Raw genomic sequence first — 15,480 nt, forward strand, 5'->3', positions numbered from 1 at the left:
ACTTCCACATAATCAGGAAAAACATAATGAAAGAAATGGCCATTGCAGAGAAGGCCAGTACTTGATTATGGAACATGGTATCATTCCAGTTTGAAGGGGTGGCATGGAAAACGGGATGCAGTCATCAAAAATCAAAGAAATAATAATAGCCAGAAAAATGAACAGAAACATGAGATGGCGTAGGTGCTGAGGAGATTGAAATGCTTAACAATGAAGATTAACAAGAAGAATTGGGGGGAGTTCTAAGAAAAGGAGGGTATGACTTTAGTGTTAAGATTTTGCCAAGTGTTACAAACTAATTAATGAAGAAGAAAGTAGATAGATGTTTTTTAAAAGTTGCAGTTGCCTACTCCCAAAATACGAATCAAGGAATTTGTGAAAAAGACATGAAAATTAATGAACTACAGCTACGTATAACAGCGTGGATGTTTCTAACAATGTTGAGTGAAAGAAGCCAGACACAAAAAAATACATACTACATAATTCAGTGTATATAGTAAGTTCAGGAAACAGGCAAAATAAATATTAGTATTTTAGGATGCATGCTTGGTAGAAAACAAAGCAAATAAAAAGTACCGTAAAAGCCAGGATATAATAGTACTTCCCTTTGGGGGAAAGAGAAAGAGCAGTGATTGGGAGGGACACAAGAAAGACTTTTGGCCTTGGCAAGTTCTCTTTCTTGGGTGGTATTAGCCATGTGATGATTCAGTGAACTCTGCATCTTTGTTTCATGTACTTTTCTGTATGTGTGTATGTTTTACAGTAAAGACGGTTAGAAAGTGGAGGGGAGGGAGTTCCTTCCAGGTCCTCTCTGATTTTCCCTAACCTTGTTCTAACTCCCATCTTATCCCTGAATCTGCCCCAGGAAACCTATATAGAAATTTTCCCCTTCTGGCACACCACTCCTTCATCTAATTAGCATTAAGAGGGTTTAAACAACAACAACAAAAACAACCCCCCCCCCACCTCCAATTATCTGATACCTTGAAGTTCTTTACTAGGCTTCCCCTATAATTTATTTGAACTGTGAAGACTGATGGAGATGTACAGTTGAATTCTCTTCATTAATAGAGAAACACATCTTAATAGAGAAACACATCTTAATCTCCCCACCTAGACTGCAAACCCCATAAGCTCTGGAAATGAGTTTTAAAAAAAACATCCTTGCTTCTCTCATGGAGGTGCAAAATCAGTAACTTTCATAAACAGTTATCAGTACTACATTGGTGTATTGCTCTGCAACCTGTTCACTAAATACAAAAAATAATGTCTCTGTACATAATTTTTAATTCCCTCATCATGCCTATTTCTTACGTTGATTTTCCCTTTAAAGGTAAAGCCACTGCAGTTGAGTAAGTCCGCCCAATTATGGCTGCTCTCTTTTGCTTTTGCTCTGTTCTGTTTTGTCACTGGAGTTTGGCTAAAATTTCTAATTAATTAGCTCCTTCCCCTTCAGGACCATTATTTCCAGACCTTTAGGAAGTGCAGTATTAAAGTTGTGTACATTATTTTTGGTAACATATTGTAAGCAACTAAAGGAGCTTCACTTGCCCTGTGACATTGCTGTTTGATAGACTCTCTTGGGCAGTCCTTCTGTAAAACTAATGGAAATAACGTCTAATACTTACTGGTTTAAAATTTGTGCTTTCAAAAAACAAAAATCTGTGCAGTCTATCTAATATTCTAGAAAGGTTCTTTGTATTCTGTTTCGCATTTTAATTGCAGACTGAACTCGTAAAATTTAGATTGATTATAAACAAATACTTCTCATATGCCTGCCTTAGTAAACAGTCTTTGTTCTAGCCATTTGATTTTTTTCTTCTCATATTTTAAACCAGTATAATTAATCTGTAGACTATATGATGCTTTGTTTTACAGAAGGAGGGGGGTGTGGGTGTGTATTTTCAAATTTATAGATTTTTTTAAAAAGATTTGTTTCTTATATAACAAATAATCATTTATTTGAGAAAACATTATTTTCTGTTGTGAAAGGCATCTGAAATCTAGCTTCCTCAAGTAGTTCTTTGAACTATTGTAGAGCACTCAAAAAAAAACCTAGGTGAAATTTAGTTAGAGATTTCATAGAGTTTTGCCTTACAAATGCCCATAAGATACTTTAAGATATGCGCCCCCCCCCAAAAAAAAAAAAAAAAACCTATCCATGGGCCAAGATGAATGGGTTTGACTGCAGTTCAGGTCAGACTCTTCACCAGATCATTTCTGTTTGTCTTGACACATGGCTCACTCTTCTGAAGTTGAATTGCCCTATTCCTTAGTGAATTATTTGACTCATCTACCTAGCCAATAAGAAGCAATTTTGTTTTGTAGAAATATTTAATATTCATTTCACAAAAATCCCTAAATAGCTTTCTTGAGGACAGGTAAATTTGAATACTGATGAGCAGTTTTTGTTTTTAATTTATTTATTAATTTTTGGCTGCATTGGGTCTTCGTTGATGTGCGCAGGCTTTCTCTAGCTGGCGAGCAGGGACTATTCTTTGTTTCAGTGCGCGGGCCTCTCATTGTGGTGGCTTCTCTTGTTGGGAAGCATGGGCCCTAAGCGTGCAGGCTTCAGTAGTTGTGGCACGTGGGCTCAGTAGCTGTGGCTCACAGGCTCTAGGGTGCAGGCTCAGTAGTTGTGGTGCACGGTCTTAGTTGCTCCGCGGCATGTGGGATCTTCCCGGACCAGAGCTCGAACCTGTGTCCCCTGCACTGGCAGGTGGATTCTTAACCACTGTGCCACCAGGGAAGCCCCCAAAATAAAATCTTGTGGGGAGTTTTTCCTGGACCTACTAACCCTTGAGATTTCAGTTTAGTTGGCTCTGGGGTTGGGCCCGGGCACTGTGATTTTTTTAAAGCTGTCCAGGTGATTCTAATGAGCAGCCAAGACTTGAGAACCACTGTGCTAAATCCTGCTCTATCCCAAGAGCTTCTGGTTCCCCCATTTATCTCCTGTTTACTCTTTAAAATGTTCCCACAAAGAAATGTTTTTGATTTACTGTTTCCAGATATATCTTGTTCTCCCCCCCTCCCCCACCAAAGTCAGTCCTCAACTATTAGCAACAATGGGAAAGAATGAACATGAGTACATTAAATCCACAGATGATGAGAAATTATTTTAGTCAGGGGGTTTAAACCACCTCTCTTACCAAACCTATATATACAGGACCACAGCTGTGCTCAAATTGACTAAAATGAATTTTTACTGCCTCTTAATGTTCTTGTTTGCTGTTTGTTTTGGCACCCTGTCATCCAGATGGTAGCACCAGGAGGTAGTAAGTCAATTCAACAAGTATTTCTTGGGCACCTACTATAATAAAGGCACTATGAGGACAGCAAGGAGCTCACAGTCTTCACTGGGAAGGAGAGAATCCAAGGGCCTAGATAATCTATATTTTATATACTAATCCCTAGAACTGTCTGCATTTTATGAGTTAATGTATCTGAAGTACATGGGTACAGTGTCTATTAGGTAAGTCGTTGATATGTCCCTTTTTCTCTTTCAGGTATCCAAACTATTGACTCTACCCAGGCCCTGTTCCTTCCAATTGGAGCATCTGTCTCTCTCCTAGTAATGTTCTTCTTCTTTGACTCAGTTCAAGTAGTTTTTACAATATGTACAGCAGGTAAATGAGTTCCTCTATCTGATCTTAACATTAAGCTGAAAGGAAATTTTTAAAACTTTTTTAAAATCATCATTCAAAAATTAAGATTTATACACGGCACTGTGCAAGTTTTTCTTCATAAGTCTGGTTTTTTCTCCCCCAACTCCTCCTTGAACCACCTGATACCTGTATCATCAGTTCAGTCCTGTAAGATACTTGATACCTGTATCATCCATTCAGACCTGCCAACCCAATCTGAATGAAAGGCCAGGGGTTGAAAACTCATGAGCTTTGTGGCACCAGAGCAGAATTGCTTTGGCTGTGGCTCCTTGTCTGCTAGGTTACCAGAAAGTCCAGTTGGCAGAGTAGTCGTTGGCAACCCCTACCCATGTTTCTGCCGATAGAAACACTCATAGCTGATCACAGCAATTCGACTGTCAGCTATCTGACGGTTTTCAAGCTGAGCGACGATGGACGTGTGAAACATCAAAATGCTAGACTTGTTAGATCATACCCTGGCCCGCTGTTTATCATTTCTTGTTGAGATAGGTGAGAAAGAGAAAACCTACCAATGCTACCCCTACTTCAAATCAGGTAATCTTTTTTTAAGAGGTTGTCTGTGTGGTGCTAAAGAAAGATACTTTTCTTCTCTAGTTAATTAATACTATTGTATGCACTTGTCGAGAAAAGTATTCTGGGCAATGATTGTTTCCATAAGTCATGCCATTTTTCTTATGCTTAGTAAAATAATAAACAACAAAAAAATTAACCATACGTTTTCTTTCTCTAGTTCTTGCAACGATAGCTTTTGCTTTTCTTCTTCTCCCGATGTGCCAGTATTTAACAAGACCCTGTTCACCTCAGAACAAGTAAGGACTTGGGATTTTTCTCTAAATTGTAAACTTGTATGTGTATGTTTTTGTCTCATACTTGATAGCAGTATTAGGGGTCTAAATTTTTGGTATTGACTAAAGCACACAAATGCCAGAAGACTGGAAAGTGAAATGTTTGATTTTTTTAAAACTGTAAGATAGTACTTCTTTTTGCACCTTTTCGTAGCAGAGGAAATATAAACAAATCTTAGGAAGTCAGAGTCACTGTAATATGCTTCCTTGCTTTGATTATATTGAAAGATGAGTTTTCTTTTGAAGCAACGTTTTCATTCCTTTACTAGTTAATGGAATATGAAAATAGTGCTTGACTCAAACATTCTTTGCCTTTTGTCTTTGATGACCTAGAATATATACCAGCCACTGGGGTTTAATCCCAGTGTTCACACTTTAACTCCTAAAGCCGTTGCTCCATGGAAACAAAATGCTGTGCTAATGGAGAATGCTGTATGCACTTAGGAAATCAGTCACTTGGGGCGGCTGATTTTCCCAGGAATTAGTGATAACCATAGATGTACCATCTTAATTTTATTCATCTTTGCTTAATGAATTGAATTGTTGACTTTCTTCATTTTGTTTTCCTCATAAGAATTAGAATTTCCCCTACATTTAGATTTTCTAAAGATATTATCACTTTAAACTTCTCAATACCCATCCCATGTTGATAACTTGGGATAAAAAGTACATTATCTAATGGATGCAGAAGTATAATTCCTTTGAACTTTCTGTAGTTTTTTCCAGAGAGATTTGGGTATTTTGGATTTCTGGGTATCTAGGTATTGCCTACTATTTTAATCTGGCCATCACAAATTCTGATAATGAAGAACCAAAGGAGAGTTTGATTATTGAATATAATTTATTGTCCATTAGTCCAATACATGTTGTGTATTTTCCAGGATTTCCTTTGGTTGTTGTGGGCGTTTCACTGCTGCTGAATTACTATCATTCTCTCTGTCTGTCATGCTCGTCCTCATCTGGGTTCTCACTGGCCATTGGCTTCTCATGGATGGTAAGTAACTACTATGTGACAAGTTGAAATTTTAATATCATTTATGGTTAAATTTGTCCTCTCTTCCTCTACTTTCTGTGTTTTAGTAGTGGTACCTCTGATTACCATGAAAATTAGGTGTCCACAGATGGCGTTATGTATCAGATTTTTCATTATTTTTACCTACATTCTTAAGATCTTTTTTAATAACAGCTTTTTGGGGATGTAATTCACATACCATACAATTTACCTATTTAAAGTGTACAATTTGGGGGACTTCCCTGGTGGTGCAGTGGTTAAGAATCCGCCTGCCAATGCAGGGGACTCCTGTTCGAGCCCTGGTCCAGGAAGATCCCACATGTCATGGAGCAGGGAAGCCCGCGAGCCACAGCTACTGAAGCCCATGTGCCTAGAGGCCGTGCTCTGCAACAAAGAGAAGCCACCGTAGTGAGAAGCCTGCACACCGCAACGAAGAGTAGCTCCCACTCACTGCAACTTGAGAAAGCCTGCATGCAGCAATGAAGACCCAGTGCAGCCAAAATTAATTAATTAATTAATTAACTTATTTTAAAAAATGAAGTGTACGATTCGGTGGTTTTTAGCATATTTGCAGAGTTGTGCAACCTACACTACAATCAGTTTGGGGGTTTTTTTGTTTTTTTAATTTTTTTTTTATTTTTGGCTGCATTGGGTCTTCATTGCTGAGCAGGGGCTGGTCTTCGTTGCTGAGTGGGGGCTTCTCTTCATTGCAGTGCGCAGGCTTCTCATTGCGGTGGCTTCCCTTGTTGCAGAACACAGGCTCTAGGCACGTGGGCTTCAGTAGTTGTGGCACGTGGGCTCAGTAGTTGTGGCTCATGGGCTCTAGAGCACAGGCTAAGTAGTTGTGGCACACGGGCTTAGTTGCTCCGCGGCATGTGGGATCTTCCTGGACCAGGGCTCAAACCCGTGTCCCGTGCATTGGCAGGTGGCTTCTTAACCACTGTGCCCCCAGGGAAGTCCCCGGTTTGTTTTGTTGTTTGTTTGTTTTTTAAATGTATTTCGGTTGCGCTCGGTCTTAGTTGCGGCTCACTGGCGCCTCAGTTGTGGCATGTGAACTCTTAGTTGCGGCATGCATGTGGGATATAGTTGAACCTGGGCCCCCTACATTGGGAACACGGAGTCTTATCCTCTGCGCCACCAGAGAGGTCCCCTACAATCAGTTTTAGAGCATCTTCACATCCACCCTCCAAAACCCACACCCAGTAGCAGTCACTTCCCCATTCCCCCCACCCCAGCCCCGGGCATCCACTAATCTACTTTCTATCTCTGTGAATTTGCCTCTTGTGGACATTTTGCATAAATAAAATTACATATGACCTTTTGTGTCTGCCTTCTTTCACTCAGCATAATGTTTTCAAGGTTCATCCATGTTGTAACTTGTATCAGTACTCCATTCCTTTTTATGGCCAAATACTGTTTAATTGTATAGATGCATTAATTTTATTTATCCATTCATCAGTTGTTTCCACTTTTTTGGCTATTGTGAATAATGCTACTGTGAAAACTGGAATACAAATTTTTGTGTAGACTATACTTTCTTAATATAAATGGAATTATACTGTAATATAATATCCATATTATATATAAATATATGTGGAATATATAATGTATGTCATGTAATATGTTGTATATGATAGAGATTTCTTTTGTGTAATAATATAAATACATGTCTATATCATTTTATAAAGGTACTAATAGCTAACATTTATTGAGTGCTTTTTATGCACTGGGCACTCTGCTGGGTGTTTTACATGGACTTTCTCATGTAATCCTGAATACAGCTCTTTGAAGTAGGTACTAGTATTGTTCTTATTTTACAGAAGAGGAAACAGGTTCTGAGAAGTGACTAACCACAGTCACAGAACTCCTGTGTATATTTCATACGTACTATCAAAACATCTTGATAGTTGTTTTGATAGAAGGACATTTCTCAGAGTCCGCCATTATTCTTCTGTTCTCTCCCTTAAGACATTGTTAGACTTTTATTTAAGACCCTGTAACCATCTCCACCTCTTTTTTCATTCAGTCCTTATTACTTCTCTTATTTTCATAGTTTGCTTTACTAATCTCATGAAATTTTATCTAACTGCTCTGCTCCACAAAGTCTGTTCACCTTTTCCTTTCTTGGTGTTTCAGAAGGGAAGGAAGCTGAAACACAAAAGTCAATTTTATACTGTTTGTAACACTATCTAAAGAATTTTTTTAAGGGAGGAATTTGGAAAGCAGAGATTATGGGTATGGATCACACTTTTTCCTGTTACCCATTCCAAGCAACCATGAGGCTAATCCAGACCTTGGAACGGAGCTCTTTGGAGGCAGTGCCACGTCTGAGGGGCTCCTCTCCTCTCCAGGCACTGTGTCCCTGGCAGCTCTGAGGACGGCTCAGCTACAGTGGTGCTGTCATTGAGTGTTCAGGGAGGCTCCCCAAACCCTTACTGGCCTTAACTTTTATATCGTTTTCTGTCATTGTTGCTACTTCCCAATATCTACTTGTCCAAGGATCTCTTACCAGTTTACACTAGTTACATTGCCCTTGTGACCAAGCTTAGTTTTCCCTCAAAAAAAAAAAAAATGGAGAGAGTCTTTGAGCTTTTTAGTTGTTTGTTTCTCAGATTGGTATTTGATGTGTATTTGACTTGTTTTCTGCTATTAACAGAAAAGATAGCTTTCTAGCACGTGACTGTAACATTCTGAAATATGTTCTTCTGAAAACAGAATGATAAATGTGGTTATTTTAAAGGGCGAGGCATGAAGTATGTTTTCAGAGTTATACCAAGAAGCATTAATATTAAGAAAGTACTTCAGAGTTTTTTGAACTAAATCTATAATTTTTTATCTACTCAGTTTCATCTTACAAATTAATCTTTTAAATTTGGGAAGACTTGAAAGAATTTGACCAGTAAGTGGTGTGGTATGTTTGCAAAAGCTGATGAATGAAGAAAAAGAGGCAAACTGTATGAATAGTTGAGCGTGTGTTTCAGGGATGTGACATGGCTGGTGGCACTGTTCAGTTGGGGGTGGGAGTGATTCTCATTCAACATGCTTGTATTAAGAACCTTCTCTGAAGTAGTCAGATGGGATGCATGCTGCCTCTTCAAACATGGAGTACGGTGGGGAGACTTGGTGGGCATGATTGGAAAGAGGTTATCGCTCAACTTAGAGAAGGAGTAGGTGGAGGCATAGGAGCAAAAGAAGAGGCTTGAGGCCAAGCGCGTGTGGTGCAGCGCCATTCTGTGTGAGTTATGCCTTTACAGTCGGACTTGATTCTTCAGAGAGTAGGGGACCTTGTGATTTAAGGCAGGGAATGATGTGAACTGATTTTTGACAATGGCAGTGAAGAGTAAGTGGGGGAGAGAGACAGAAAATGGGAAAGGATACACACATCACACTAGGAAGTATGGGAATCATGACCGAGGTGTGCCGTGACAGTCAAGAGGAGCACCCCAGGTGGTTGCAGCCTGAGTGTGCGTGATGAAGGTTACGATAAGATGAAAAGGAACCCAGAGTTTCTTGTTTGGAAGATTAGGGATAGAATGACATTGTGTGGAGTCATGGAGAATCCTGTCATTGAGCAGTTCTGAGTTGTTGTGTTTAGTTTAGACCCAGGTGGGGAGGATGAGCATAAAATGAGTGGCTGGAACAGTGTCCTTAAGTAAGTGAAAAAGATGTGATCCAGGGTGTGCATTGGCTTTAAAGGAGCAAGGGCGATGCATCTGAAGTAATGGGGGGAGGCAGGAGATGAGAGCTGGGAGGCCGGAACTGAGCTTGGCTTAGAGCTTTAGCATTCAGAACAGTCCCCTGGGTCTTAGTTGAGCACCATCTATAGCATGAGAAAAGGGATTTCCCCAAATACGAGCAGGTCACAGTTGGCTAACGGTGGGCACTTTGCACTAGTAAGGTGTAAACATCTTAGACTGGGGTTTAGGGCTGCCTGATTTTTTGAGGGACTTACAAACTCTGTTAGGTTTATGAGCTGAATAGCTTGTGGAGAGAAGCTGAGCCTGTGCTCCACACTGACTGCTGTCTCCTCCCCAGCCCTGGCCATGGGTCTCTGTGTCGCTATGATCGCCTTCGTCCGCCTGCCCAGCCTCAAGGTCTCCTGCCTGCTTCTCTCAGGGCTTTTAATCTACGATGTCTTTTGGGTGAGTGTCTGTTTCCCCACAGCTGCTGCTCTCCTTTGTGTTTAATTGGAACATTCACTCCGGAAAATTTTTAACTCTAAATATCCAAAGTCTGCTTGCCCCAGAGTACCTCCTGTCTGAGACCACTCCGGCCTGCACTGTACCTGTTAAAAGGTGAGCAGGCAGCTTTCCGTGCCTGTGTTTGTCGAGACTCGTTACCATAGAGGGTACACGTGTGACTCTCGGGGTGGAAAAGGGAGCAGGCAGGCGAGGTTCTCTGCCCTGGAGCACTGGCAGCTCTGCTGTAAGGGCTTCCTCTGTGGGTGTGGAGAGAAAAAATCTGCACGTACACACAGGAGCAAAGATTTTCTTTCTCCTCAAAGCGTGCCGTCTAAAAAGCTTGATGATGCAGTACTGAGACTCTGCTCTTAAGAACAAAGAGGGCTGGTGCTGAGATCGGGGTGCTTCCAGCTCCCTCTGGTAAAGGTGACTCTCCCCTCGGCAGGTGTTTTTCTCTGCCTACATCTTTAATAGCAACGTCATGGTGAAGGTGGCCACACAGCCGGCTGACAATCCCCTTGACGTTCTATCCCGGAAGCTCCACCTGGGGCCCAATGTTGGGCGCGATGTTCCTCGCCTGTCTCTGCCTGGAAAACTGGTCTTCCCCAGGTAAGACTGGCGTGTCGGCCTCATCTCATGATGGTGAGGACGCTGCCTTCCTCTGCCCCTCTGTTCCCCAGTTTGTCTGTCTTTGTCATCAGCATTCTGATGCTGGACTGGAAAAGGGTTGTGAGTCATCTCCATTTTACAGATGGGGTCAAGAATACTGACTTAACTTGCAAAGACTGATCAACTTGCAAAGACTGATCATTAAGTGATACAGGTGCAGCTTTTTAATATTGAATAATGTTATCAAACAACTCTATGTTACCCCTGTTACCATAGTTTAAAGTTGGCTAGAGGGAATTAACGGGAGAATCTGGATCTTTTTTACTTCTAAGACATTTGTAAAAATGTCTTAATGCTAAAATTATACAGTTCCTGGAACTATAATCTTGGAAAAATTAATGTGCTGCTTTAATCTCCCATGTCTGGTAGTAGTAGGTGCTTATTTGAAGTCTTAGCAGTGAATGTGTGACACATAGTGAGCTGCTTGACATTTCTAGAGGTGGCAGCGCTCAAGCAGATGGCTCCAGCAGTCACTTAGGCGGTGCTCTCCCGAAGCACTTAGGGTGGGGCTGAAGACCTCAATCGCCAGTACTCTTGTGGCTCTTAATCTCTGAACTCTTAAAAACTAGTGTTGTTAAACCCATAGAGATTGCCATCTACCGTTCAGATAAGTTCTTTGACTTCTTAGAAAGTGAACAGACTTTGCGCAGGAGGAGAAATGGGGTTGTAGAAGGCGGCACCCCTGACATGTGACACTACGTTCCAGCTCCACTGGCAGTCACTTCTCTATGTTGGGCATTGGAGACATCGTGATGCCTGGACTCCTGTTGTGCTTTGTCCTTCGTTACGACAACTACAAAAAGCAAGCCAACGGTGACTCCTGCAGTGCCTCTGGACCCGCCAACATCTCCGGACGCATGCAGAAGGTTTCCTACTTTCACTGCACCCTCATTGGATACTTCGTAGGTAAGAGAACCAGAGAGACTGCATGCAGTCCCCTCTCTGGCTGTCCTCCAACCCCTGGAATTAAATCAGGTCTTCTAGCTGCAGATGCCAGATGAAAGGAAAGCAGTGACTCTGGTTGCTGTTATAAACAACCACAAAGGAAAAAAACTGACCCACGAGATGAAAGATGCTCTATGTGTCGGCCAGCAGCCTAGTTCCCTATCCAATAATATGTTTGAAGAACATTGCAGGAAAAGTGTGGTCAGGCCTCAAAGTTGAGAAGACCTACCACACGATGAAATCTTCGGCTTGAGTTTAACGAACGTCATGTTTATTTCCTACTTTATTAGACAGATACTTCCTTTCATCTGCTCTAACATTTCCATCACCTCTGACCTCGGACTCTCCCTCGGCCAGCTTTTCTCTAGCCAACTCTGATTCGGGCAGACAGGAAGAGACGGTTGTAATTGGGCTAGTAACCTGTTTGTACTCCAACAGCTACGACAGTGAACGGAAAGGAGCACCTTTCTTGCCTCTGTGCCTCCTACTGAAGGAGCACCTCATAGTCCACGGTGCTCTCATAGGTGTGGGTTCATTGCCACTCCACTCCACTGGCTCTGAGGGGGGCAGGGCAACTGTGGTATCCCCATTTGACGGATGAGCAGGCTGAGGCTCAAGACGTGAAAGGCCTTAGCCAAGGTTATATGGCTGTCATAAGCAGCAGAGTTGAAACTTGAACCCAGGTCTCTGCCTCCAAGTCTGTCATCATATACCACAGGAGACAGAGGGAGACCAGGCACACTCAGGGCTGAAATGAGGCCTGGAACCAGGGACCTGGGCATGGAGTGGGACTTGGGCTACTCACAGGTCCTTAGAATTCTACGCTTTTGAAAGCTGTGCTGCTCCCTGTTTCTTTACCTGCTCAAGCTGGGCATTTCACTCCCCACCATTGGATGGAATGTGTCACATTACAGCTGTACAATCTCAGGACTGTGCCAAGCAGCAGCCAGGTAACAGCGGCTCTCCTCTCTCGGGGCTGTCCCCTTGGAGTTATTCACGAATGTTTCTGTCTCCCGGCAGGTCTACTCACTGCTACTGTGGCGTCTCGAATTCACCGAGCAGCCCAGCCCGCCCTTCTCTATTTGGTGCCATTTACCTTATTGCCACTCCTCACGATGGCCTATTTAAAGGTGAGAGAGGCAGTTATAAACCAGTGAAAGCAATAACATGGCATTGACCCTGGACTTGGGTATGTATTCTCCTCGCTGGAGGTGGTTCTGCTTAAGACCCTAAGCTCTTGATCTTGAGAGCGGGATCTTTTTGTTTTTGTTGTTTGGGGAGGATTTTGTTTGTTTGCCTGCTTTTTTTTTGCTAACCTGATATTAGCAACCTCTTCCAGGTTCTTACAGCCATTGGCTGACAATACTCATGAGTAGACCCCTTACCACCTGGTCATGGATTAATTAACTGAAATCCCTAAAGCCCCGCTACAGAGACTTCCTGCTTCTCTTAAAAAACAGCACCCTGGGGCCTCCCTGGTGGCGCAGTGGTTGAGAGTCCGCCTGCCGATGCAGGGGACATGGGTTCGTGCCCCGGTCCGGGAAGATCCCACGTGCCGCAGAGCGTCTGGGCCCGTGAGCCATGGCCACTGGGCCTGCGCGTCTGGAGCCTGTGCTTCGCAACGGGAGAGGCCACAACAGTGAGAGGCCCGCGTACCGCAAAAAAAAAAAAAAAAGCACCCTGTTGCCACCTAATAGCCCTTTAATACTCTGCATTAAAGTTTGGAAATAATTAAGAAATGCATTGTAAAAACTAAGGGCATTATCTGATTTACAAGATTTATATTATCATCCACATTTTACAGATGACGAAACAGGCACAGAGGTTCATTATCTTGCCTAGATCATCTGAATCATAAGTGATAAACTGCCACTAGGGCGGAGTTGGTAAAAGCCCTTACCCACTCAAGGGGCCTAAGAGCCCTTCTAGGAGTTCTTCAAAGAATGAGGGGTTACTTTTCAGTGAGTAAAATTTGAATGTTCTTTGATTCTCCACAGAAGCAATCTGATCTGAGATCAGGAGTCAGAAAGGACTTGTAGGTATGTATGCCTCGAGTTGAAATCTGTGACTTAGTGAAGTTCCTTCTTTCCCAGGGTGACCTACGGCGGATGTGGTCTGAGCCATTCCACTCCAAGTCCAGCAGCTCCCGATTCCTGGAAGTATGATGGATCACAGAGAGCGACCAGAATGGCCTCTCAGTCCTTTTCTGTCCACGTGTGGTTTTGTTTCCTCTTAGAGCTGGCCTGGTACTTGGAGATCTACCTGTCTAAGGACTGCCATGTGACCGGATTATGCATTTGCAGGAGCGAGGTGCTGGAGCCTGCGTGGTTCCTTCTCTTCCTGCCGTTGGAGAGGTGGAGCCCCTCCTGAAGTGACAGGCCTTCCCCAGCACTCCTCCCTCCCCCGTTTTTATGGATCTGTACCAGACTGTTAACCTTTGGGGGACGGAGATGTGACTGTTTAAACTGACAAGGGCAAGGAGTTGTTCTATACCTTTGAACACTAAAAGGATGAAAAACATTAGCGAACTGGTTTCCTCAGTGAACCCTCAAGAACTTTTGGGACCAGTTTCCTATGGGGGACTCAGTTTCAGAGAACTGAGACAGAAACTCTTCTGTCATTATATTCTTCTTTCCGTTTTTTGGATTTATTAAATATTTTCTGTGGTGTGAAGTGACTTATTAAATCCACAGACACTGAGTGACTTCTTACAACATACACGTAAGAATTTGTTGTAATGAGTTCACGTCCACCCAGATGTTGTGTTGGCAGTGAACGAGGGCACGGTTTTTATACATACATACACACACATGCACATGGATATATATGAATAAACAAAAATTAAAACCTGCTAAGATCATGCTGTATAGCAGACAGGGGCTTGCTGTAATTTTTAGCATGTAGAGCAGTTCACTCTGGCTTCCTTGTATATGGATAAGCGGCTGTCTTTCTCTCCACAACTGAACGTGCAGTTAAAAAACAGTATAGTATTTGTACTGATATACTCATGGACTTTAGGGGATGCTCATTTGGTTTTTGATCAGTGTAGCAAATTAGGGATGAAAAGTTAAAACTTTTTGGCCCTTTTTTCATTTTTACAGGCTTCTCCCTTGCAGGGTTTTTGATAGTTTCTTCTTGAACCAGTGCATGTATTATAGCAGCAGGTGTCTTTGTGCTTTCTGATCATAGTAATGTACTACTTGTAAATACATTTTTCTATTTTCTATTTTTTTGTATTTTTTTTTTTTGGCATTTTGTTTCATTGGTGTGCTGTATTTTCCATGCCCTCACTCCTTTAAGAAAAAAAAAGGAAAAAAGCAACACGATCCTGTCCTTGCTGTTGTGATTATAGTCTTGGTTTACCTGTTGTGACAACTGGGTTTTGGGGACAAATGTCAAACACCCCCGGAGATGGGCCCTACGTTCCAGGAATTGTGGCAAGAATGAGCTGCTGTGACCCTTAAATCTGCCCGTGTGCTGTGGCCTTGGCTGGAGACCCAGTGTCCCAGCAGTGACTAGTGGGAGTGGTGTCCACAGCCTGAGGGGAAATTGCCCGTTGTTTGGAGGCAGAGAGAAGCCGGGGATTGGCCTGCCCACCTGAGAGCAGGGGTTGGAGAAGGGCCCATGTTTCCTGGGCTCTCCCTTAAGCAGGTGACCTGTGTATAAACTGGGGCGCTGTGGGCCCCATGGCTGGAGGTCGTGGTGGGTGGCACTCACAGGTGGTGCACGTGGCAGTAAGGATGGTGTGCTCCTCCGTCATGTCTTCAGATCCTGCTGAAGGCTGTATGTTTTTTGTTGTTTTGTTGGTTTTTTTTTTTTTTTTAAATAAATGACTCCTTTCTAGCCTTTGTTACCTCATCTTCACTTTTGGTTGTTGGTACCAAATGGAGCTCCCGTCCCCTCCCACCTGCTCTGCCTGTTCAGGAGACTGACTTCAGGAAGCCCCTGTCTGTCTCCAGATGGGGTCTCCTGCAGCTCTGGTTCAGCCTACAAACATCAGAGAACGGAGGCGTCTGCTGTCCACAGAACTCAAAACAGCCTCTGGGTTTAGTGAAGACCAGAAGTACACCCATATACTCTCTGCTGAGCAGCTGTACTTCTTTCTTAGCCCTCAAGGATGCTAATGGCTGCTTAAACAGGGAGCAGAGCAGGAGGTGGGGGGA

General features: G+C 42.8%; 1 protein-coding gene across 5 annotated transcripts in view; it reads left to right on the forward strand.

Annotated features, from left to right (window-relative positions):
* Positions 1-13,990, forward strand: part of SPPL3 (signal peptide peptidase like 3) — a 118,224-nt gene extending 104,234 nt beyond the window's left edge. For 2 of the 5 annotated variants that reach the window (XM_067700548.1, XM_067700552.1), the window contains 8 exons: positions 3,507-3,626; positions 4,396-4,474; positions 5,392-5,504; positions 9,558-9,664; positions 10,149-10,312; positions 11,079-11,278; positions 12,338-12,447; positions 13,411-13,990. In XM_067700548.1, the coding sequence (XP_067556649.1) occupies positions 3,507-3,626; positions 4,396-4,474; positions 5,392-5,504; positions 9,558-9,664; positions 10,149-10,312; positions 11,079-11,278; positions 12,338-12,447; positions 13,411-13,482 (965 nt within the window). In that variant the 3' untranslated portion in view covers positions 13,483-13,990. Of the gene's footprint in view, positions 1-3,506; positions 3,627-4,395; positions 4,475-5,391; positions 5,505-9,557; positions 9,665-10,148; positions 10,313-11,078; positions 11,279-12,337; positions 12,507-13,314 lie in introns of all 5 variants that reach the window. The other 3 variants (XM_067700549.1, XM_067700551.1, XM_067700550.1) reach the window with 3 other exon arrangements.
* The last annotated feature ends 1,490 nt before the right edge of the window (positions 13,991-15,480 follow it).

The sequence above is a fragment of the Pseudorca crassidens genome, chromosome 12 (assembly GCF_039906515.1).
Source record: "Pseudorca crassidens isolate mPseCra1 chromosome 12, mPseCra1.hap1, whole genome shotgun sequence".
In the NCBI taxonomy this organism is placed as follows: Eukaryota; Metazoa; Chordata; class Mammalia; order Artiodactyla; family Delphinidae; genus Pseudorca; species Pseudorca crassidens.